The following is a 25,885-nucleotide window of genomic DNA, read 5'->3' on the forward strand; positions in this document are numbered from 1 at the left end:
GCCTTACAGTCCCAAATGCTTGAAATCATAGCATCACCTACTGGGAATTATTGGTACTACCCTGAAATAACGTGTGATATATTTCATCCTGAGTGCCACTGTCATCCCTAAATTATTCCTTTTCCAAGTCATCTTTGCCACAAAGGAACTTCCATGAAAGAAAGGTGATCTAACTGGTAATTCTGCAGCATACACATGTGAGGACAGGAAGCAAAGAAATCTTTCAATACATTATATGAGCATAAATGAAGTGTGCCTGAAGCATAGCACATCACTGACAGAAAAACTGACAGCACTGACATTCCTATTTAAAGAAAAGTAGTGTATGGTCTATTTTGAAGAAGCTGAGCAATAGTTTGTATGGTCAGCCAAGTAAGAGTCCCACTTTCAAAATACTGTGGTTAGAATTTAACAACAAACATTGTGTGAAGGAACTGGTTTGGCCTCTGGCAGTATCACAACATACCGATATTGTCAGAGATCTCCATTACGGTACATAAAATTAGTATAAGATGGGTAGGCTGAGGTATATAATACAGATTGTTTATTTTTACAACGCGTAAGAGGAGATAGCAGCTCAATCCAGAGCCACTCCTGTAAGAAATTGTCCATCCTCATTTAGAAAGGTATGACCATCATCATCACAATACACTGCACATTAGCAACCATACACTTACAGTTTAACATTCCGCAACCACAATCAACCACAACCATACAGCTCATTTGCGATACCAGATCTTAACTTTCTTCTCACGTTTGATCTTCCTCTGCAAGGTTCCATACAGCAAGGCCTCGGCAGTTGGGGGACAGCCTAGGAGGCAAACAGGAAACACACGTAGGAACAGTCACAGACCAATATCACTGGCCTTTTAATCTGTGTGCTGTATCCGAGCAGAAATATATTACTGGAACATCTTGGAATTCTGAACTCTGCCAGTAAAATAGCAAGTCAAAAATGTAAAACAGTTGAACACAGACATACACAATCAAATTTTTGAAGTCGGATTCCCATACCTGGCACATATATATCAACTGGTACAATGCGGTCACAGCCTCTCACCACAGAATATGATTAGTGGTAGTAGCCTCCACCATTTGCACAACTGAAGTAGAAACAAAAAACAATCAACCAGAGGCAATTTCTGAACAAGTCACTTTTCATTAATCCTCTTCAAATAAAGAGAATTATAACTACAGTGCTCCACCTACATGAAACACAAATTCAAAGATTCAAATCGACCTCATTTGTACCTTCCCATGGAAATTACGTATCTCGGTTCTGGCATCTGATCATAGACCTACAGATATCATAAATACAGAATATTTAAGAATCATTTGTTAATATTTGTATGTCTAAACACAGTATCAGTGTCCTTATTTTGCTTAGAACATACTGATGGTTCGATATCAAAATACATTCTACATCAAATGTACCTTGCGAAGAGCAAGTGCCATTTTATTGGTCAGGGTCCCGGCCACAATCATGACATCAGCTTGTCTAGGACTGGCTCTGAACACCACCCCAAAGCGGTCCATGTCATACCTGAGAGCAGCCATGTGCATCATCTCCACTGCACACAGCATGCCAGACCAAAGGTCATGGGCCACAGTGAACTCTGACAAACAACATCAACATGAAACACTTTATTTTTTCACAAGATAAGAGATGCGAATCACTATTTACAGTACATGGAGGTATACTGTTGTTCGGCAATTTTGAAAGCAACCCAATACTACAAAAATGTATTTACATTAGGTTGAAAATTATGGATTGATTGACTGAATTCATAAATTCATTGATTGATTTCCAAAATAACTTTACATTAAGGGTATCTTTTGAATATTGTTGTACCATCTACAGTGCTCTTCAAGTTAGGCCTACATCAGTAATTCCAAAACAAATTCTCATAGCCTGATAATTCAAAAAAGGAAAGAAAGCAGAACTTTATTTCTGCTTGGTGGTGCTGATGGTTATTATACCAAGGGGCCTTGTAGGCACCCTCTTAAAAGGCCCTTCAACAAATTTCCACACTTGGGCCTTGCCCATGAGTGGCAGATTCAGAGCCATAAACAGACTGCTGTAATTACCATCACAAATCATTCCGTTCACCAAATTCACCACAGATAACTTTTAACAGCCAATCACAAAGTTTGATGGATTAGCGGACTGTGCTCCACACTTACCCTTCCTGCCCAGTTCACTATATCATCGAGTTTAGTGATGATGACATAATCTGCCTTATTGCTAGGAACAGCATCTGATTTGGTCGCCACAGCAGTGCTCTTCTCTCTGTACAGAACCAAACTATGGAAAAGCACAATTAATCATTTCAGCCTAAATAACTTCGTTGTGATGTATCCATAAACAGTGCCACTTTAAAGTATGTGAACCCCTTGAGCACTTAAGAGTTTTCTGTTGTTTTACCATGATTTTTCATTTTTTTCATCACCAATTTTCCATAGATTAAATGTCAGGTTTATGTTTATCATTTGCATGTACTTGTTTAGAGGGAATTGTTTGAGTAGCCAAAAAACTACATGAAACATGGAATTAGTGTATTTTCAAAAGTAAGTGAACCCCCAGCTCCATTGGTAAAGTCAAGCAGGTAACAGATTCGGTGAAACATATTTGGGTGCTTAATTAGTCAATTAAGCAAACCAATCAACTGAGACATCCTTAGGAAAAGGGTTTGGCAACACAGATTAAAAGAGAGAGGAAACCAACCAAACTACTGTAGTGCCAAGGTGTAGGCTACCCACACAGATCAACCATGCCGAGAGGAAACAAGATATCCGAGAACATCGGGAAGAAGGTACTGACAGCCCATCAGTCTTGGGAAAGCTATAAGACCATCTCCAAAAGATTCCAGCTCCATCCATCCATCCAAGACAAATAATTTAGAAATGGAGGGCATTCAACATGACCGCTTCTCTGCCTTGAAGTGGACGCCCATCAAGACCATCACCAAGAAGCACCAGAAGAAGAATAAATCAGGTAAAAGTCAACCCACACATCACCTCTAAAGAGTTTCGGACCTCTCTGGCAGCATCTGGGGTAAATGTACATGGGTCTACAATCGGACGGAAATTGACTAGACATGACATTCATGATCGGGTTGCTAGAAGGAAGCCTCTGCTCTCAAGAAAGAACAAAACTGCCCGTTTCAACTTTGCCAGAGAGCACTTGGATAAACCAAAGGCCTTCTGGAAGTCCCTTCTTTGGACAGATGAGTCCAAGATCAAATTATTTGGTCACGATCAAAACCAAATAATCGTCTGATTGTAGACCCATGTACATTTACCCCAGATGCTGCCAGAGAGGACCGAAACTCTTTAGAGGTGATGTGTGGGTTGACTTTTACCTGATTTATTCTTCTTCTGGTGCTTCTTGGTGATGGTCTTGATGGGCGTCCACTTCAAGGCAGAGAAGCGGTCATGTTGAATGCCCTCCATTTCTAAATTATACCTGAATAGGTATCAGACTACTAGCAGCACTCTTTCAGGATTCACGTAGACCTAGTGTTTCTGTCTCTGCCACTTCAGCCAATTAAATGACAGCATCTTGTCTCACAGGCTCGAGGGCGCATTGGAAAACTTAGAAATGTATTTGTAACTCTTCTGGGCGACGAACATTGTATTGATAATAATACGAATGAGTTTACAAATATATTGTGAACACATTTTTTTTCTCAAATTAACAAAATATTGGTAGGGACTTTTTGTCTTTCCCAAACTTTGGTCGTGACTAGTCCCTACCAACCCTATGCAAACCTACGCCCTTGAGACAGAATGTGTTAACCGAGTCAGTGTCTTTTCACTTAGCTTTCTTGTGTTGTGTGGTAAATGCCGTAGTCTATTTTAATAGTTAAATAATAATGTATTTTATCGGTTCCTACACACAGGCTGACAAACCCTCAACCTTTCCCTTCATGATCAACTAAGATAGCAGACGACACTCAAGCATCAATGTAGTCAACTTGTCACAATGTCATCGCATAAGTTGAATAGCCCATCATTGATAATTATATAGGCTACTTTGCAGCCATAAATAATTACACAGAGCGAGGAACCGGCTGTAAATTCACATACTAGCGGGCATACACCAGGTGGCAGTAGCTAGCTACGATTTATTAATGTACTCCCTCCTCACTAACCGTAGTAAACCCATGTCAATAGCCCTCCCTGATAGGCCTTTCGACTCTTTCCATATTGTCAGAGCATAGTTTATGAAGATGAAGTTATAACAATGTTTAAAGCACACACATTATTTCGTTAAAATCACATACATGGATATATTAGCTACGTATCATACCTTAATAAGCCAAATAACAAACTAAGTTAAAACATCATATCACAACTTCGGGGGATGTATAAACCTTTTAACATCCTATGCGCCATGCCGTTAGATAAGCTAGCTACCAGTAGTAGGATAAATTAGGGTATATGCTACCTAGCTAGTTAGCAGCCAGGCAGCACCCAAACACGGTTGCCGTGGCAACCACTGAGGCACGTAAATAACATGCCTACATAAATGCCATCATGCATAGAATATACTACTTTATGATTTCAGCTTTCTTATATAATATTTGTTCCACCAGAGTTTTATATACAAATAATTGGGCAGTTCAATTGGCAGGGACTTCCGCCGAATCAGTTGAGAGGATTTCAAGAAAATATGGATTTACCAATATGGGGAAAGTAATCAGTTTTGTATTTACTATACTATGCTAGCATATGTTAGGCAATTGCCTTTCATTTCACTGAAGGATTTTAACACAACAGGTTTTTATTACTGTATTATTCAGATATTTACAGACAGCAATTACTACCACATGAAGCAAAGGGCAGTGTTAAAGCAGTCGTTTCAAACGCACTTGCACAATGTGCGTCTGAGAATGGATCCAACGGTGAGACTCTTTATATTAAAAAAAAGCCTATAAAATTAAATACATTTTAGTGAACACCGGTTTCTCATAATTTATGTGATAGCATTTCAGATGGAAAGTGGCCTATACACTCTTAGCATACTCTAGTAACGTTAGGGTGGGTATCATAGATGATCCGTTTTCTACCTAAGTTCAGGATGCGTGACAATTGAATCCTTAGCAGTGTGCCTAACGTTAATAATTTAATATACAACAAAAAATGGGGTCCCAAAAGTGGTCTTGTGGCTCAACTTGCCCCATGTTAGGGTAAGTTGAAGCTTACCTCACTCTCCTATTTTAACTGAATAAGATACACATTGGATATTAAGGCAAAAGGGCATAATGCAAACATTTAAATAACTTGTAAACAGGATAGCAAGAGAGCAGACTACACTATGACAGTTTATTTTGTCTTACTTACTCGGAAAGTCTCCCACTCCAAAGTAAACCACATAGCTAGGCTATTCCAAGCAGTGCACAGCAACCCTCATTTGTTGTTACAGCAGAGCAATGTACTGTAAAGCCATCTTTGGAAACATCACGGGTGTGATCTGTAGTTGGGTCAAAGACGTGACGCTCAATTTTTTGTGAACATGAGGATGAAAAACATTTAAAAGTGTTAACATTTGAGAATAATCTATCAAATCACTTTGAAACATCATTTTCTTCAAGACCAAATTCTAAAAGTTCTGGTTTTATCCATTTTAGTGAGAATATTAAGAAAATAATGGTAAAATTGTCAATGTGGTGTAACCATAAAAAGTAGTACCAAGTAATAAAACTTGCTAAAAAATTGTGAAACTCTCTTCAAAATAGCCTCTGATATACGTTGGCATAATCCTACACTTGCACTTTTTAAAACTTAATAATAGTTATGTAACATCATTGTTCAGAATATTTAAATTAATATGGGGAATCATGTCTGCCAAGTCAACCTCTTGAAATGTCAAGTGGTGTCACCACATTTTAGGAGCCATTTTGTAAATATTGTGCCAGAAGATCATGTCACAGAGAAGACCCCTGAAGAACCTAACTGCTACGTGTCAAGGTTAGTACTCTCTCTAAAATTTGACATAATTAAGCGTTTTTCAGCCATGGTCAGGTGACATGTCAAGTGGTATGACCTCAGTAAAAATATAAATAAACCATTATAATCAAAGTGATTATATTAAATGTAAAATATGTTGTTAAATATTCACACCAATGTTAAGTATTGACATAGTCATCCTAAATAATGCCTGCAGATTTTGGTTTTAAATTGAAATGTCAAATGGTGTAACCGGTTACACCATTTGACATCTTCCTGTTTGAGGCCGATTTGATCAATTTAGGGCCAAAAGCTTTATTTGTGACCCAGATAATACATTTTCTTATAGTTAAAATAGTGACTCCTACTGTTCAATATTAACAGCAGGTTTAAATGTGATTTTTTTTCCCCCATTAAGTTTATTGATAGATACATTTTTTTGTATGTTTAGTTGTATTTATTTATTTAATAAATTATTTATTTATTTATTTATTTAATTATTTGTTCATTCATTCATACATTTAAATTCACATTTCTATAATGTATTGTATGTAAGTAGACAGAATTTTGATATAGGTCTGGACATAATGTAAATGCAAACAATAAGCTTTCTATCCTCTTGTCCCCTAACAGAGGCCACTTTCAACCAAAGAAAAAGTGGCTTGCCATAGGCTGGTTTGCCTCATATCTGGTAGGCATTCAGTCAATGGCCTGGCCAAAAGACAGGAAAGGTAGTACAGACATGCTGAACCTGACTCTTTCACTAAATCCGTCAGCGGATGACGGCCTTCCTCAGAGTATTGCATCAACTGATCAGTTTGGTCCTGTTTCTTCATTGTTTTGGTTAATGTTTTTAATGTAATATGAAAAATAACATGAGAATATATTAAAACATCTAATTCATTTTACCTTGGCGACTACTTATTTGTTTTTCTGTGTCAATTGCTTGCTCTTTGGCTGTAGAAGCAGTATGGTCATTTGGTGTAACCGATTAATGTCAGTTGGCGTAACCAGTATTTTTCACAAAAATCTCATATTGTACAAAAAAGTTAATATTGATGATACTTAAGTATTCCACTACACTGTTATAATGTGTTTTAAAACCATTTTTACCCAAATGGCCATGGAATATGAAGAAAACTTTAATGTTTACAACATAATGTCTTGCTCAGTACATTAAAACATCAATTTAATCTGAATTTTTAAAATAAATATAATTAAAAAAATGTCATGTGATATTTGAAAATCAATTACTTGTTTTCATGACTACACGTACATACAATCTAGGAGGATGAAATATGAAATACTTGTACTTGTGTAATGGTTACACCATTTGACAATATACAGAGCCATTAGTTCCGTATTTGGTGAATAATGGTAGAAATGTCATATCAAATACTATGAAACCAACAGAAATGCAAAATATACATTCTAACAGTCCTTGGGCATGTTGTTTGAACAGGTTTAAAACATATTTTTTAATTGGCATCTTGCCAACCCTTATTTGTCACTGACCCAGGTTCAGTTTTCAGTTTGAGTGTACATTAATCAACATTAATGTAAATGCACCCAATTATAGCCAAAAGGCTAGTTTCCATTGGCAGTGCCCCTGCCAGAGTGATAAAGGCTAAACAACCTTATAAAAGGCAAAGTTGGCTTGACTGCTTATTATATGGCTGAAACCAAGGTTGATTAGAAAGCTTTTTTTATTTTAGGTTTGGCTGAAAGGCTGTAATTTTTTTTAAGTTGATGTTGGCAACCTTGGTTATTATATCAATAGCCGGCCTTTATGGTTGTTAGTAAAGACCATATGATAGTAACAGTAGAAGTAGAAGTCTGTTCCATATCACTTTGGTTGTTTTTTAGCTGATCTTTCTATGCTGTAGATTCTCTGGTTTGCACAGCAGTCTGGAAAGGCAAGGAAGAAAAGACACTCTTTCGTACCTCCCAGTGATCCTTTATTCACCAAGCAATGGCATCTGGTAAATTTTACTTTTATGCAAGTTATAACTGTTATAACTGATTTAGTTGTCTGTTGTTTGAAATATATATATATTATTCAGGTATCCATTTGTTTCTTTAAACATATTCATCCTCCTTTAACTGTTCATCAGTAACACTGAACGTTTTTCTGTCTCTATATTTGGCCTGTAATGTAATTCCGGGCCATCTTTAGCATAAGTGCAGTGTAGAGGACTTTATGTAATGCTTTGAGGAATGCTAATAATGACCCAAGGCATGTGCATACTTCCAGAGTGATACATTTGGTCACAACATTGTGGCAGCATGGGCTCGTGGGTACACAGGCAAAGGCGTGGTCGTGTCAGTACTGGATGATGGGATAGAGAAAAACCACCCAGATCTTGCTGAAAATTATGTGAGCTTGCAAGTCATACACCTGCACATTAAACCAATGTAGAAACTAGTATTATATGTTCTTCAACAAGCAATTCAAAATACTTTAATTTACTTTTGTTTTATTGAAACTCTTTTGCCTACCTGTGTTTACAAAGGATCCTGCAGCTAGCTATGACATGAATGACATTGATCCAAACCCAGATCCACGTCCTACACTTAACAATAAGAACGGGTAAATATTCTCCCCCTGAATATTCAAGAACTGGTACTCAAGTTTGTGAAATTGCACTCATATTGTCTGCTTCCCAGGCATGGAACAAGATGTGCTGGACAGATCGCATCAGTAGCAAACAACAGTGTGTGTGGTGTCGGCGTGGCATATCATGCTAAAATCGGAGGCATGTGGTTACTAGTACTGAAGCTATGGAATTTTGCATAATTTGCCTGTCCTCAATTATGCTCTCTGAGTGGCCATTATCCTCACAGCATCTGATATAAATCTACACTTATGCTGCTTTGTTTAGCTATACGGATGTTGGATGGACATGTGACAGACTTGGTGGAGGCCAAATCTCTCATCTTTAATCAGCATCATATCAACATCTACAGCTCTAGCTGGGGCCCACCAGACACTGGTTCAGTAGTGGATGGGCCAGGAGTTCTAGCACAGGAGGCCCTCATCAGGGGAGTGAGCCTGGTATGGCTTAATTTGAGCGTTTCCTAATTACATTCTATTAGACTTCAAATCAAAGAAAATATTAAAATTTTGCAAATATGAATTGCAGACAGCCTAGAAGTTGAAACCGTTTATTAAGTACATGAGAATGTCTATTACTGTTTGGAAATGGAACCTGAATTCAGGGTTAATAACCTTTTGGTTATTTTGTTTGGGCTTGCCCACCTACATTTTATCTGCCACCACAATGTTGTCTTTGAGAGAAATCATGTGTCAAATGTTCACAACATCCCCATTTTGGTACAAAAATTACAACATAATCTGTCTTTTTTTGCTGGCATTCCCTGCTGATTATATGGTGTCCAGATTGAGTTGACATGAAATCTGTTCTGCAGGGCCGTGGCGGCTTGGGTTCCATTTTCATCTGGGCCTCTGGGAACGGCGGCATTTACAGGGACAACTGCAACTGTGATGGTTATGCCAACAGCATATACACATTGGCCGTGAGCAGCACCACAGAGAGGGCAGTCGTGCCCAGCTACAGTGAACCCTGTGCAGCAGTACTGACCACAACCTACAGTGGGGGTGATGGCAAACAGAAGAAGATTGTAAGAACCTCTGTGTGTTACACTTCTATAGTATAACATACAATATTGTTTATTCATGTTTATTTAACACAAAACTCCCACGACTGAGCACATCTCAAATCAACATACAACATACATTTTCTAGGTGACCACTGACTTGAATGGATCCTGTACCTCTGACCATACTGGTACATCAGCTTCAGCACCCATGGCAGCAGGGATCATTGCTCTGGCTTTAGAAGCAAAGTAATTGCCCCATTTCTTACATTGCTAACACCGAGGATGTTGACCACCAGCTGGGTAGTTCAACCCTTTTTATTTGTTTCACCCACAGTCCCACACTTACCTGGCGTGATGTGCAACACCTGGTTGTGCGTGCATCCAGGCGCTCCAATCTGAGGGCGGAGGACTGGGCCATAAATGGAGTAGGGAGATATGGTAAGGGCTTCAGAGGTCTTTTGTCTGATAACATAGTTCCATCAACAGGACCTTTTGATTTGTTTTAAGATATTCTCACCTTAAGTCACCAGAAAGCTGTGGTTATGCATAATAGTGATACACTCAATTTACTTAGTATTAAACATAAATGGTAATACATTTTTTGTGAGTTCTGCTTGTTGATATGATGTTTGTTCCTAGTCAGCCATTACTATGGGTATGGACTTTTGGATGCTGGAAAACTGGTGGGTTTGGCCAGAAAATGGAGTGCAGTGAATTCACAGAAGAAGTGCCAGCATGAGATCATCCAAGATATGACCCTGTAAGGAATCATTCTCATGTTTGCATTTCATAGTCATGTCACTATGAAAAACAGTACATTGCGTTCCAAACCAGGAGGTTTAAGCATAAGTACTTTCTACGTGTGAGCACAATCTGAACACATTTGTGGCAGTGTGAGGCATCATAGTTTACATTACTGCTTTTCTCATAGCAAGATCCGCGGCCATCTTCGCATCAGTTGGAATGAGACAGCATGCAAATGGGACAGGAATCGCATCAGGTCCTTGGAGCATGTTCAGGCACAGATCTCATTATCGCACATGCGCCGTGGAGATCTCACCATCACACTTTTATCTCCCTCAGGAACTCCCTCTGACTTGCTCACGCGGAGGTAGGTCTCAGCCCAATACTAGTCACCTTTCCATAAATTAATAAAACAAGAAAGCCCCTGTGGTTCACTATTGTAAACCTCTCAGACATTCTGATCCATCCAACACTGGATTCTCTGGTTGGAACTTCATGAGCACCAGGTGCTGGGATGAAGATCCCACTGGAGTTTGGACACTCATAATAAGAAATGTTGGCAATCGCCACAACATCGGTAAGTTAGTCAAAACATGTGATAATAATTCATGAAATGAAATTCATCAGATTTAAACTGGATTGGAATCTAGTCCTGCTCTTTATTTGTAGGGATGTTAACACATCTACGCATGAACTTCTATGGTACTGATGAGCACATGATTAGACGCCGTGTGGAACGGGAGATGATCCATCAGTGTAGTGTGAGGAATTCAAATGGAAGCTGCAAAGGTATGGTATTTTTAAGGCCTGTTTATGTGTTTGGTGTCAGTTAGGAACTGGCAACTGATGATCTTAATTGTAAAAATGAGTTAAACTGATTTTGATTATCCACAACTGGTATGGATGCACTAGAAAACAACAAAATGTACCTCCATATTTTTTTCCAGTTGTTTTATTCACATTAATTCATCAATGCATTAACAGAGAAATCAGCTTTTAAGTGTTTTCCTCCCCTTTCCTGACTTAAGAATGCACCTACCCGCTCTATGTGTTTGAGAACATCTGCGTGGTGGCCTGTCCTCCCCACTCCTACGAGTCGGATGGCAACAGCAGCACATCCCACCAACGCCACTGCCTGCCGTGTCATCACAGCTGCGAGACCTGCAGCGGCCCAGGGGGGCCCCACTGCCTGGACTGCCCCCCCCACTCCACATTCAACCCCCAGCTGGGCACATGCAGCTCGCCCACCTACTCCTGGGATGTGCGCAGGAAGGTGCAGGAGGGCATGGACCGCTCAGCGGCAGTGCTGGGCATCATGGTGGGTGCGCCCATAACGGTTCTGTGCATAATGTGGGTGGTGGCTTGGTTGGTGAGCAGAATGTTGCTCCCCCGCTTCAGCCAGGTGACCTTAGCAGTGCCTCGCATCCGCACCAACAGCAGCAGCAGTATTACTAGCAGTAGCATCAACGACACCTTGGATATGGAGATGGTGGCTGTAAATGTGTCATGAGGACCAGGCAGAAGGGCGTGGTGAGGGCACCGTTCTCAGTGCCGTCCTGGATGATAGCAGACAGGCGTGACTTATTCCAGCCTGTGTTTAAATGCCTATTTTTAAAAAAAAAAAACAGTTTGTAGCTGCACGGTTTTTCTTTGGTGCTGGAGTGTTTTTATTGTCAGTTAAAAGGTTTTTACAACAGTTTATGAGTGTTTATTTCTTTCTTTTGTTAAATTAAATCTTTGGAGTATAAATGTAGAGGCTTTGGGGGAAATATTCACTCATTTGCAGTACAGCATGTCAAAGAGTATTAAAAATAGGCAAGGACACAAAAGACAGAAGACACGCAAGGAAACCATCCGAATATTCTTCAAAGAGCTCCCTCCACAAACACAGAGGGAAAGGTTCCAAGCTGCACTGGTTACTTAAAATCATCCACAATAAACAAACACTGAAATGAACAGTCCTGCACAAGAGCAGCGAAACACAATTTTGAGGATTTACTGGCTTGGCGCTCAATTTTATTGGCGCAGCTTGAAGCTAAGCCGAATTGTGAACCACAGGAATGGGATATTTTTGGAGTGAGGTTTTCACCCGTGAAGGAGCAGAGTTCAGCAGCATCTCCCCACTCTCTTGATGAGCCCACCAGTGTCTTATGTGTCACCTAGACTCATGGAGATGTTTTGGGGCCAGGTTGAAGGACTCGTCTCATCAGCATACGATGTGTCCGACCCAAAGAAAAGGTCCCTTGAGCCGAGGTCGAACAGACAGTAGATGTTGAAGGCCAACATGGTGAGGAGTGGGAAGATGGTGAGTCCTGATCCAAATGCTCTCCAGGAGCTGCAGGTGTGAAGTAACAGCCAGTAGATAATCCTGAGAGTAATATAGAGTGAACCAATGAAAGGTGTGTTAATGATTAAAAACAACTGATGTAGACCCTATAATGACATGGTTTAAAAGCAAGGAGACTTTCACTTTAAACTTTAACTAAGACCTAATCCACAATTAACTTTTATGACTTTGAACGTTAAAATGTTTACCGTCCTCCGATGAACACTCCAGCTAGGATAGGTATCACCCTCAGCTGGCTTTGAGGCAAAAAGGTAGCCAGGATGAGTAGATTGAGGATGTAGAGGAACAGCTGAACCACAGACCCCACAACAAAGATCTGCACGAGAGCAGGAGCACTAGGGTTGTCTACCACAGGCCTCAGGGAACCAGAGCAAAACCGGCATACACCAGCGGTCAGCATCGCTGGAGGAGAGGAAAGAGCTAATTACTGATGTGAGGGACTCAAGGAATCATGTAGTGGACACTGAAAGTAATCGTTAGTTAAACAACAGAAGAAAATTGGGTGGGGCAGAGGAAGAAAAAAATACGTCAGCCCTTTATTTCCTATTTTTGTCCAGGAAATTACTGTGTTTGAATTTAGAAACCTAGCAGGACGGCCTTCTCCTTTCATTCTAATCCATGTGTTGTTTCAAGTGTAGTCATTCCAGAGTAAATGATCCACTCATTTACGTTCGTCCTTCAGGCACAAGTTGCCCTTTAATACAGATCTGCCATCAGTTTCCCATTACCCAGTCTAACTATACCCATAATAAGACCAAACTCTAAATTAGTCCTGAATCTGTGGTTAGGGGCCACTTCTACCCACCCTGACCATCTGGTACATGGTGCTGGAGTCTTAGTGTAGAGGAAAACCCAACTCACCAATCAAGATAGGAACAGCAGCAACTGCACAGCAGCTGAGAGTGAAGACCAGTCGGCTGGTTGTGTCAGGGCACAGAGGCGCTTCTATGGGTGTGTATAAATACAGCGCGTACAGAAGCCCTGGTAGGCAAAGCAGGCAGGCTACAGTTGAGCAGAAAGCTGAAACTCGTCCACTTTTGAAGCACCCACTGCAGCAGCAGCATCCATGCTTCTGCTCTGAAAGAACCAGACCCCCCTCACAGTTCTCCTGCTCAGGTGCAGTCCAAAGGCTCAGTTCAATGGCTTCCGGTGGGGAACGAATAAGGGGATGGCTCTCTCCTATCGTTGACTCTAGCTGATTGGATCCTGAGGGACTCCACTGGTCATCTGCCCCACTTGGCAGACCGTTAGGTCCATGAGCAGGTGATTGGCTGTGGAACTTTTCAGGTGTGCTTTCAGCAGGAAGTGCAGGGGCTAGGTCCATGGTGATAGGGTCATCTATAGTGTCCTCCACATGACCATATGGTTTCTGGTGTTCATTGAAACAATTGAGTCCTATAAAACACAGAGAAAACTCTAAATGTTGTAAACAAATTGGATTGAATCAGCCTATGTTGACATCTAGCACATATCTGAATTGAGTTAGGTGGTTAATTCACACAGCCTTTTCATGTTCTGGATTGGAGCACATTTTCACACACAGGCGACATGTTCTACACAGCACAATATTAAATCGAGGGACACTTTAAAATTCCAGAACTGAAATCTAAAAGGAAATGGTTCATTGCACAGGTTAGTATCGAATATCGAAAGATATATACAACGTGATATTTAACTTTGGTAAAGATAGATCACAAATATTCCTTTACATTTTTTTTTAATGAGCTTATCTGACTCAATTAGATGTTAGCTGAAGCCCCTTAAAAGTAATGCAGGAAGATTTTCACTTTTAATTTTAAACTTCTTTTTTAACTATATCTAGTTCACGGTTCACAACACATTTGTAAGCACACATCATCAGACATTTACCATTATGGTCATCGGCAGCCTGGGTTTGGAGGCACAGTTGAGAGCCAGGTATAGAATGAGTGGGAGAGTGGAGCTCTTCCACAGAAGACTCTGGGCTGTCAGACACAGGGGCCAAAGAAATCTGGGTGTCCAAGTCAAGGAATGGAGAGAATGAGAGGCGTGAGGGATCAATGTCCTGTAGCTGATTGATTATGTCATTGATGGACTCCTTCACACTTTCGATTTCTTGAGTACCTTGCTGATTGTTGACAGGGCGTTGTATTGATGTCATCCTTGTGCCACCTATAAGGAAAATAAAACACCGTAGACTTAGAGTTTTTTCTTGGTTTTGTTTTGTTTAAATTGTATTTCCAGTACCTCTGTGCCTGGAAATTCCTTCAGTTGCTTCAGGTTTTATAATCTTTTGTTGGGACTCGAGTAATGGTCTAAAAGACAGCCAGACGGAGGTTCAAACGATTTTTCCGAGTCGCGCTGTGCAATACGAACATCTGGGAATTCAATTTTCGAATCTCCCCCTGGGGCAGCGCCAATTGTGGCGGGCGACGACGTAGCTAAGAGTCATCTACATTGAAGTGAATTGCATGAAGATATTCACATTTTTAAGAACAGCTTTAACGAAACTCTATTAACGGAAAACAACGTGCAGGCTTCTTTTAATGCGATGCATAGTTCACAGTTTGAGCCTCATTGTCTCAGTCATCACTGCAACAGGCAATCCTTAATACTAGGTAGGCTAATATATTCCTCGACTTTTTTCCTCCTCCATTCCTCGATAATTAGGACCTACTGTGGAAAGCTTTATTTAGACATGATTTAGAATTTGCACAACATATAAACTATAAACTTTGACCGATTCAAATTAATTTGACAAAGTCTCACATTCGTCTATTCATGACACAGCTATCGCACAAGACCGTTGTCAAGAGCAATACCTTTTGTTGACTATAGCCTATTCAAAGCGAGTATTTGCAGAAGAAATTCAGCATTTTCTCTCTAGGAATCGAACAAGGTAGCTTATTTTTTCAAACTATATTAGATTAAAAAAAAGTTAATGCATTCCTTATTCGTTCAAATAGTCAAAAACTTACATGCAACTTCAGAAGAGTTAAAGAAGGAATCAGTTCCTCATGGAATATAATCTCTTTCGTCTCCGCCGTGTGCTTCTTGTTCTCTTTTCGCAGTATGGACTCACCAAACTTCTGAATCAAATTTCAAGTCAGACAAAATACTACACTTTAACCCCCGCCCACAGTTGTTCGGAACACACGCCATAAGGAGCGAATAACTGCGTTACGGCTGGGCGACAAGTTAGTTGTTCTTTGTCTCCTTCAAATCGGCTCTCTTGGTTAAAGGCCGTCTACTTAAATGTTAAAGTCAAGAGCGAAATATGAATACTCTTTTATCTTTATGACAACACAAAAACAGTTTGATTGAGTACCGAGACCAACCAAAGTTTCTCTCGTGAATCTAATCTCTGGTAGTCCAATTACAGCATCATGGGCATAATGGGCCAACTCCTAACACAAAACAAAAAATAAATAATAATATAAAAAAAAAGCAACAACAAAAAAAAAGACCTGTAATCGTAATGCATATGTGCTTGCCTTGAATTTTTAAGAACTGTATACATTTCTATCTATTTCACATTGAAAACAAAAACTTTGACAATCATGGACGCTCATTTTTATTACATAAATTATGCTTGGATAAAGGATGACAGGATAAATAGCTATTTAAAAAAAGAATAGAAATTACATGTAGAATGAATGAATATTTACAGCAAATTACAAACATTAAATGTACAAGCCAGTGTACAGTTGTTTCTCAAATGTATCAATCAACATCATAACAGTATTGCTCAGAAGCTCCTCTAGTGCACACAGACAATATGGGCATATTGTGGCAGAGCAGGTCATAACAGAAAGTTACATACCGGCCATCAAAATACAATATTCTAATGGTCTAGGTCTATGGTTCAGTTTAGTCATTATTCCTGTGGTGAAAGATAGGTGATGAGGTGGAAATACTTTCACTGCTGTTCATTTTGGATTTAAGCTCTATGGCTGACAAATGACAAAATCAGAGGTTTGCATAATGTGATGTGTAAAGTTATATCCACGTGTGTGTGGTAAAGAATGGGCTCAACAGAGAAGGGAGAGGCAAGGAGCACTGTGCCAAGCTTGGGGTTAGTCTTCAGACAGGAGCCTGTGGAAGTGATCGGTCCTTCTTTTCAGTATCTCCCGAACATCCTCCTACGTACAAAAGAAAGCCTTAGTTAAAAACAAGTCCTGCTTTGGTGAAATACATTTGAACAATAATATGGTTCTTTATAATTATAGTGCACATCAAAATACAAAACAGCCTACTGGCAGAAGCCGAAACCAAGGCAGGAGTTCCCACTAGTGAAGAGTACAATTGGAGTGATGTGAATGTGTGAAAACACAACAGCAACCATTGTTTTCAGACGTAGCATCCCCACAGTTGTCCTATTGTACTGTTGAGATGGCCTGGGGGGGGGGGGGAAACATACCGCTTCAGCCAGTTTCTCCAGGTGGGGAATCAGCCTCTGAAGTTCCCGGTCGCCCTCTTCCCCAAACCAGCTCTTAACAGGAATCATGTTCATCAGCTGGAGCGGACAGAAAAACCCAAGGGGGGAGGGGAGTGTTAGGTTGCTCTTCACCTGAGGTGGACAACTCTGTGGATATCTCACTAAAAATGGTCTCAACTGTGGAAGTATGCGTACATGGTATGGGTAGGTGTGAGGAGCGTTGTCCAGGATCACGGTCCTCATTGGATCCCTCTGCAGCACACTCAGGTCCTTCACATAGTGTCCCAGAACACAACAGCAGTTTTGCTGGTACAGGCGATGACTAAGATGGACAAAATGTTTGTTCATGATGCCAATTTTCACAAGGAAACAATTTCAATAATTAGAGGCAAGTTTCATATTGAGCTTTATTTGATTGTAAAGCAGTTCAGAACGATATTTAGAGTAAACCATTTAGAAAATCATTTCCATCTTACTATATTAAGTTTCCAAAACTATGTATATCATAGACACTGAACAGAAATTAAATCTGTAGAAGGAGAACATATAGGCCACTATAGGTGGGCAAGCAGGAGATGGAAGTGGGCAATCTTACCGAAACAACTTCTTCTTGGGGTCCAAAATGTCCACAATGTTTTCAGCATATTCTTTCTTGGCTGACGTGTAAATAAACATCTAAAGAAAAATGGGGGGGGGGGGAGGGCTTTTAATTTCAATGTCGTAATTTCCATAGTTTTTCAACAGTTGCAGAGATAATAACATACTGCATTGTCAGAGCAATAACACATCCCACCCTAAACAAATGTCATGCAACTTGTGAAATAAAAACAATGTAAGGTTCGACAAAATATAACCTAATTTTTATGCGTAAACCTTCATTACATAACACCCACCCCGTTATGACAGTGGCACTAACAAAGTTGTAAATTATTATGTGTACAAATTTGGTAGGTGCACCACTACCATTTCTTTTAAAGCTATAACAGTAGGTTATTAAATCAATTATACCTCAAAGATTTTTGACATGGCCTGTAAAAACTCTTTCACGTATGGCCTGAGGATCACGTAGACCTGCAAGAAAACAGAGTATGAGACTGATGCACAGTGTCATTTATACATGTATAAATCTTCATTTGAGCAGGCCTTTCCCACTTACTTTGTATTTATTGTCCTGAAAGTTTGTGTGAAATGTGTACTGAGCATCCTCGATGACGCTGAGTGAGCTGAACATGAGAGTTTCATCCTAAAAAATGCAAAAAAAGTGTTTTTTTTCTCCACCATCTCATGGCATGGTCCTCAGAATTTCTCAGAGAGTATGCTGTCTGGATGCCTGCTCACACACAGACACTTTTACATCAACAACAGCAAGGGCTGCCGTGTTTAGAGAACTCACCAGATCCAACACCAGAGTGGCTTGAGGTGTGCTTCTGGTCTTGGGTGGTATGTCTTTGATTGTAGGTCTTGCATGTTGGGATAGTGATGGAATGTTCTTGACAAAAGTAAATCTGCATACAACACAAGAGGCATATTTGCAGAGGAGGGATAATGGATTAGCATGGAACTTGGTATTTTGTGGAGCACATCCCTTCTAAGTCAATTGAGAAGACTTTAAACTGGCCAGTGGCCACACAGTTGTTGCTGTGAGGCCAGTTTAAATAATGGACTGTAATTGGGGTGTATTGCTATTTAAGTTGTCAGCAATTCTAATAAAATACACTTCAGCAAATTACTCCTCACAATCCCATAGGTGTCCAGTCAATATGTATACTTAAAAACACTAATGTTTGTACACAGTCCTGGCTCTGTACAAAGATGGATAACAAACATAGTGGATCAGACGAGGCCATGAACAATTCCAGCCATGCTGCTTCAGATGGACGGAAGGGAGTGCGTGATTTGATTTGAGCTCAAATATCAACAATATTTCGCCAGAAGGTTGACTGCACCACTTGGAAACAATTTGCCGTTTTTTTGAAAGGCATGTTTTTATTATTATTATCATCTTTAAATTCATTTTGATGAATGATGGTCATGTAAATTATCAAAAGACACCAGTTATCAAACTTTTATCAGTGCCAACTGGGCTGTTGGTGGTATTTGTAAAGTTTGTGCATGCTTTTTAGATAAGTAGGTCACTAGTTTTAGACCAGAACGCCACAATGCTCCTTTAAGCCGCTGTTGCATTCCACTGATGAACATCTAGATGGGCAAATGTTTCTAAGCAGTGCCAGCAATAGAGCCACTACATAGACGCCAAGAAGAGGTGGGGAGTGGAACAGGCATCATTTCTGGACTGTTAACTATGGAGTATAGCCTGGATACCAGCCTGAACTCCGCCCACAACATTTTTGGTCTGGGAGATTCAGTCTGGAGTCGAGCTAGTTGGGAGGGATTAAACGTTTCGAAAAAGTTGAGAAAGCAATCTAAAACAAGTCAAATTGTAAGGGTGGGCTTTATACGTTGATGGACAGATGACCTGATGATAGATAGAATTAGGGATGCAACGGTTTTCGGTATTTTAGCGAACCGTTCGGTTCGCCTTGTTCGGTTCGGTTGACCCAGGTGAACCGCGATATTACGGTATGGGTGACATTAAACTTTTAATTTAATATGTGGTTATAATGAATGCACGCATGTATTGGGCGATAGCCATGACTGTTTGGGACCCAGGGGATGAGTTCTGCGCTCCACAACCATGCAACAACCAATCAGAATTGTACTGACTTTCCCAAGAGCCAATCAGCGCTCTGAATGCAGACGCTGGAGCTCCATGTGGGGTAAACGAAACTTACCCTGTTGCAGCACGATCTTGGCAAGTCAACAAGACACGGAGAAAAGAAAGAGGCACCGTCATCTTACAAATCAGCTGTATGGGAACATTTTGGGTTCAGTGTGGAGTATGATGATAAAGGGAAAAAGATCGTCAGCAAGCAAAGCACGGTGTGCAAGCATTGCTTTACTACGATCGCCTACTCCACAGGTAATACATCCAACATGTTGAGCCACTTGCCCCGTCATCACCCGGCTGTAACTATAAGCGGAGCAGCACGGTTTGTCGCCGAAAACACAACCATCCATTGCTGCAGCATTTCAGCAACAATATGCAAATAATTCCGAAAAACACAAGGCAATAACCAACTCAATGGGCGTCTTCATAGGGAAAGACATGCAGCCCTATTCAGTAGTTTTAGGCACGGGATTCCGTCACAGGATAAAGACCATTGATCCTCGTTTTAATATCCCCTCCCGCACGCATTTCAGCAGCAAAATAATTCCAGAACTGTACGAAGTGACTAGGAGAGAGGAGGTTTGTTCTGTTGTTCTTTAAGGGTGTATTTATAACAGTTAAGTATTTTCTAGGGTTTAAGTGTGTGAATGACAATGTTTGTTGTTTTAGTTTATTGAATAATGTCAATGTTTACATTTCACATTACTTTACAGTAGGTACTGCACTTTACTATATTTAATATTGCCTGTTTTTTACAGAAGGCCAGAATAGTGTTCCTTGTTTAAAATACATTTTGTGATTTGACTTAATATGTGCCCTTTTTACATTTAATTGCATCTTGCATTGTCTCTGCAAGTGTGAGTAGAAGCACCTTGTTGACTTGAAATAGAAAAGACAAATATAACCTAATGCGTGTTAGCGGCAGGATAATATTGATATATCGAAACCGAACCGTTACCGTGGCCCAAAAACCGTGATACAAACCGAACCGTGGCCACACTGTACCGTTGCATCCCTAGATAGAATATACATCGAACAAAGATGGCGCCGTCTCGGGAGCTTAGTGGGACATATTTGATATGATATAAGCTATCTACACAACTTTTTTTATGTCTACATTGACTCGGTTAGTTGTGTATGTGCAACACGAATGTTGCCGAGGATAGTAGCTCTTAACTGAAGCACTCTAGACCATTATTGATAGGTTATGCTAACGCGTAGACAAAAAAAACATTGAAACAAATGGTAGCTTCTAGCCTTGAGTGCTAATTAAGTAACGTGAGCAGGCATATCTCAACAGATATTGACAGCGCATTCATTTTGAAAGAGGAACAGAGAAACGCGATCAAGGCATTTGTCGATTGAAAAGATGTTTTTGCCGTCCTTCCTACGGGATCAGGTAAAAGTTTAATCTATCAGATGGTAATACAACGTTGCTCTGATTGGTTCTAGGTATCCAATTCAGCAAATAGGCATTTTCTTTCCTGGTTCGTTGAAACACGCCCCATAATCACAGCCCAATGGTTCAGTCTCAGACTCATATTCTGACTAGAATTATGAGTATGACATCGTCAGGCTATATGGAGTAACCAACACTCATCACAACTGGAAAATAGATGGTTAAATAACAGCTTTTCGTGATGTTTGAGCATCGTCTGTTTACAATCCAAGTGAATATAGTTTAACATAAAAAATAAGTCTTTGGGAACACAGCAAATAAATGCTCTGGGAACATATCAGTAAACCACTGCTAATGGCACACACGCCAACAGACTGATTCATATTACGGATTAAGAAAATCCAATCTCTAGCTAGTCTGGCTATAGCCAACAAAAAGCAGTGAATATAGACTTACGGGCTGAAGACCTCGTCATTGTCCTCCTCCTCGGCAAGAGGGGAAATAGTACCAAAGGCAAAGACGCAGGGCTCTGGGCTCAGGAGGGGCCCTCGGGGAGACTCCACATCTGCACAGAGAGCAGAGGTCAGTATACATCACCATCGCCTCTCAGGAATAAACACTTTACACACCGGGCCTCTCCTCCTGATGAACAGCACTTGAGCTCATCTTAAACTGACTCATCATGGAAAGACATCAGAAAAAAATAAAAGGCTGTAAGTGACTAACCTTAGGCTTTAACTAGTTGTCTGTCCAATCAATAAACCTGTAGTAAATACACCCATCTGTGGGAGGTCTGTTCAGTCACTATTCTCTATTGGGGGGGGGGGGGGGTAATCCCTATTTGGAGATATTCATTTGTTGTATTTGGCTGTTAATATAACAAAACCACATAAAGGAAATCATATTCAGAATTCATAATGAATTTGTTTGCAAATACTTTCTATGGGGGGAAAAATGCTGTTTAATTTAAGAAGGTCGATCAGCCACTGCATAATCCTTCACTAATTCCAATTCAGGAAACCAAGTTGTAATGCAAGAAGCAGAAGATCTCTTCCCAGCATAACAAAATGTCTGCACCGGTTGCATTTTTGATTGTTTATGTGTGTGGGTGGTCATGGTGGCTCAAGGATTCCAATCATGTTAACTTGAAAGGTCTCATATATAGGAATGAGATTAGCAAAGGAGAAAAGGCAGGAAAATATCCAAGCGCAAAACATGACAAGCTTCATGCAAATGAGTCTCTAAAACCGTTGAGGGTTATTTAAAAGCTTCCTTAGCTTTAATTCCTCAAAATCAGCTCACTAATAAAAACACAGTAATGGTTTTGAAAGTGATCCCAACCACTTGCGGATGATGGCATTAAACAAATCTGAGAAAAATAATGGGACATCAATAGGGCAAGGGCTTACTCGTATCAATGTACTGGTGGAAGGGGGAGAAGTCCTCCCTCTCCTTTATAGAAGACGAAAACCTTATTGCTAAAAGTTCCACTGGAGCCGTGGCATAACAAGTTGTTAATGTCACTAGGTCGCCAGAGGATAAATAGAGGAGATAGAGAACAGTCTGACTTTGCCATATTCACAACATTGGATGCCAGTCCAACATGTCACCAATACAGCAACAAATAAACACCATCAGTGTGAGTGGGGTTTAGGGTTGGGTGTTATTTCAGGATTATAGTTCTGTGCGGTATTATGTAATACCACTGCATGAATGTTCCAACAGTGCCAATACCGGATGAAAGCATGAAACAAATGGCATGCACCAGGACATCCCGCAGGCTGAAAAATGTCAACATGCTTGTTCTGACTAAGAACTTTGAGGGCTAGATCATAATTACTTTACTTAAGTCTAAGTTTCCTGATTTTAGTTATTTCAGTCATACTGAGTAAATTGTGCTAGTAGGGCCCTCATGATGATTATTGCTTTATTGTAACTGTTCATTTAGAGAAACTTGTTGTTTATCATGTTAGTCTAAACAAGAACACAGCAAACATGCCATAAAGGACTGGTTTAGTACTCACTCTCTTTGGTGGGGGTGAGGAACCGAACAATTGGGGAATAAATGTTCCGTGCGGTGAGGCAGAGAGGTGTGGGTGTGGCAGGTTGACTCTCAGCTAAGGTGTTCAGTCTTTGGTGTCGCACACGAACTGGGGTACGGAAGTCCACATCTTCAAGTAAAAGCAGTTAATACAGATTAGGAGGAGCCCTTCAGTCAATGACCGTACACATGTTTAAAGCAAAAGTTGGCATACCCTCTTTATCCTCAAAAGGCAGGGCCCTTTTCCTGCCAACCATTCGTGGCATGGGGCGTCTAGTGGCCACTGGAACGTCATGGGCATCAAACACATCAGCGGAGTCTAGCTGTGCAGGCTCCTCTTCCTGCATTACAATAGAAAGACAATTAGAAGCAGTTGGGGTGTTGTCACAAAACAGGCCTAAAAATAATGAACCGGACTGAAGTATTAGGCCCATACGCGTCACAAAACTCGCACGATTTAACATTTGTAAACACAGCCGCTTCCCAAAGAGGCCTAGTTGGGGTTGCGTGACACGAAAGAAACAAACAGTTGCCATAGAAGCAATGCGTGTGTTGAATAACTTGTTAACTGTTGTACACCAACAGTCGCAACGTTTACCCTACACGTAAAGCATTTGCTGACATGTAGCTAACATTAGACATAGTAAAACATGCACAAACTGTATGATGTACTAAGTGGACTTCACGTAAACATAGATGAACTGCATGCTTCTTGCACGATTAGCATACATGAGATGGTGACTTCTGTTAAACTACACAATCTGAACCTCACTTTTATTCATGCAGTCAGAAGATGAATGAGATTAACATTAAATATCGGTAGTTAACTTATGTCACTGTGCTTACATTAACGTTGACAGGTATGCTATCCATGTCAGTCAAGGGCAAATCTTCTCGGATAACATTCTAACTTTAATGACCTGAATTGGCTGTTTTATAAACATGGTACAATTGATGGATACATAGGTATTTGTTTTTGTTGTAAAGTTCTGAATTTGACACGGACTTACCCCAACTTATTCAAAATGATACCAACTTTAGCTAGCATCGGGGAAGTTGGGATAAGTTGTGGTATATTAGCGATAGCTAGCCAACTGGTTCAACTAGTGTATGGCGCTATTGTAAACGTTGCCATTTAAGATAAACTATTAACTGGCTGTCAAACTTAATGTTATGCCACCCAACCAAATTTGGACTTATCATAAGTAGACAATTTGTGCTACTTAGCTTAGTTTGATAGCAAGCCATACGTTACTTTAAAAGGGTTCAACAGGGAGGGCCTCCTGGTGAGGACGCTAACATCAACATTGACAATGTTAGCGTAAATCCATCTAGCCAGCTTTGACTAATGTTACCCCGATGCTGACGTAGCTAGCAACCAATGCATCTAATCAGCTGTCGGTTAATCTATGCTAGCTAGGTAGCTATCTAGCAAACCGATTCTTTGAATTTGGATGGGCTACGAACCTGATTAAGCTTTAATACAGCAAATTACCCAGCCATTACTCACTGTTGATTTAGCAAACAAACCGTAGTAGCCTACCTTGATTTGACTCTGCTTCTCGACGGAGGATGTTTGTTTTGAGGCTTGTTGTCGACGAGGGTTAGCATTACACCGTTTAACGTTGGGCGTTAGAGGTGATTCGCTCCCTAAAGAAATACTTCTTGACCGTAGTCTCATCTTTAGGCAAAAATGTAGTCGATGATACAATATGAAAGACAAACAAGAGACACAGAAGCCGGTATTTGAATTCGTGTTTGCACAACACGCATCCCAGTTCAGGTCATCAGCGAACAGGTTTAATCATAGACATGTATAGGGGTTTAATGGCTGACCAGTGTTTTTTTTCCCGTTAGTCTTTTAAATCTGCCGGGGTTGGTCGATCAGCCAGCGTATCATGGCAACAGACGTCTTCACTGGGCGGAGACTTCGCTCTACCAGACTCCACGTGAGGAGACTGTCACGTTGCAATCGACAATATTATGCTAGGCAGTAGCCATGAAACATGTTGCAAAAAAATATATATATATGTTTGGCGATTTTAATGCAAAATGCCACCATAGCCTTTAGCAGCCTAGTATTTGACAGGATTAGATACATTCTGAGAGCTCCTAAAAAAGACATCACATTCTAAGCTAAACTACATCAAAATCAAAATGTAATCTTAGATTACTGAAACCACACACAGACACATTTAATATCAGAACTTAATTTTATTACTTAAGCACATTTTGATTTACAGTCAAAACTCTAAATTAGCAATATCTGTAGTTTGAAAAAAAAACGTTGTGGGACAGATATAAAATGTAAACTTTCCGAGTGTATTTTTTTTACCTTTTTGTTACAAACCACTGACATGAATATTTGTTAACTGCAAGCGACAATGCTCTGTACATTAGTAGACAAGGCTGAATAGACAAACACACACACACACCCTTTTAAAACTTTTTACTTACATTGCAGCCTTGTATACAGATAGTTGTTAGAGACAATTTTGAAAAAGGCATTTAAAATGAAAGTTTTTAAAAGAGTTGCACAAGTTAAAAAACACTATGTTAATCATATGCCCCAGCAAATCTCCAATCCAAATGCTACTGACATTCAACAGAAGAGAGAGGAGAGAGTGCTAGATAAC

At 40.2% G+C, this 25,885-nt stretch overlaps 4 protein-coding genes across 4 annotated transcripts; 1 reads left to right on the forward strand and 3 right to left on the reverse strand.

The window, feature by feature from the left end:
- Positions 1-719: 719 nt before the first annotated feature.
- Positions 720-4,168, reverse strand: ndufs7 (NADH:ubiquinone oxidoreductase core subunit S7; the record flags this gene model as incomplete). Its single annotated transcript, XM_080860250.1, is given in 8 exon segments — positions 720-811; positions 1,015-1,072; positions 1,076-1,103; positions 1,252-1,298; positions 1,435-1,578; positions 1,581-1,616; positions 2,185-2,305; positions 4,155-4,168. Coding segments are annotated over 8 exon segments (540 nt in total).
- A 4,070-nt stretch (positions 4,169-8,238) lies between these two features.
- Positions 8,239-11,827, forward strand: LOC308382723 (proprotein convertase subtilisin/kexin type 4-like; the record flags this gene model as incomplete). Its single annotated transcript, XM_080860252.1, has 12 exons — positions 8,239-8,250; positions 8,466-8,542; positions 8,620-8,708; positions 8,835-9,007; positions 9,382-9,594; positions 9,719-9,819; positions 9,908-10,011; positions 10,213-10,333; positions 10,505-10,684; positions 10,770-10,894; positions 10,987-11,106; positions 11,346-11,827. 12 exons carry the CDS (start codon positions 8,239-8,241, stop codon positions 11,825-11,827), a joined length of 1,797 nt encoding a protein of 598 aa, XP_080716378.1.
- Positions 11,828-12,465: 638 nt separating this feature from the next.
- LOC308382724 (transmembrane protein 79-like) lies at positions 12,466-15,706 on the reverse strand (the record flags this gene model as incomplete). The annotated part of the gene is made up of 5 exons (XM_080860253.1): positions 15,622-15,706; positions 14,534-14,815; positions 13,526-14,059; positions 12,853-13,066; positions 12,466-12,685 (listed from the first exon to the last, which is right to left on the reverse strand). The coding sequence occupies exons 2-5, from the start codon at positions 14,802-14,804 to the stop codon at positions 12,466-12,468; spliced, it is 1,239 nt and encodes a 412-aa protein (XP_080716379.1). The 5' UTR covers positions 14,805-14,815; positions 15,622-15,706.
- Positions 15,707-16,719: 1,013 nt separating this feature from the next.
- ctdspl3 (CTD (carboxy-terminal domain, RNA polymerase II, polypeptide A) small phosphatase like 3) lies at positions 16,720-23,596 on the reverse strand (the record flags this gene model as incomplete). The annotated part of the gene is made up of 10 exons (XM_080860254.1): positions 16,720-16,785; positions 17,064-17,159; positions 17,277-17,403; positions 17,677-17,756; positions 18,090-18,152; positions 18,238-18,324; positions 18,475-18,586; positions 21,665-21,773; positions 23,233-23,379; positions 23,464-23,596. The coding sequence occupies 10 exons, from the start codon at positions 23,594-23,596 to the stop codon at positions 16,720-16,722; spliced, it is 1,020 nt and encodes a 339-aa protein (XP_080716380.1).
- Positions 23,597-25,885: the final 2,289 nt, after the last annotated feature.

Source organism: Sprattus sprattus (genome assembly GCF_963457725.1).
Source record: "Sprattus sprattus genome assembly, chromosome: 2".
Classification (NCBI taxonomy): domain Eukaryota; kingdom Metazoa; phylum Chordata; class Actinopteri; order Clupeiformes; family Clupeidae; genus Sprattus; species Sprattus sprattus.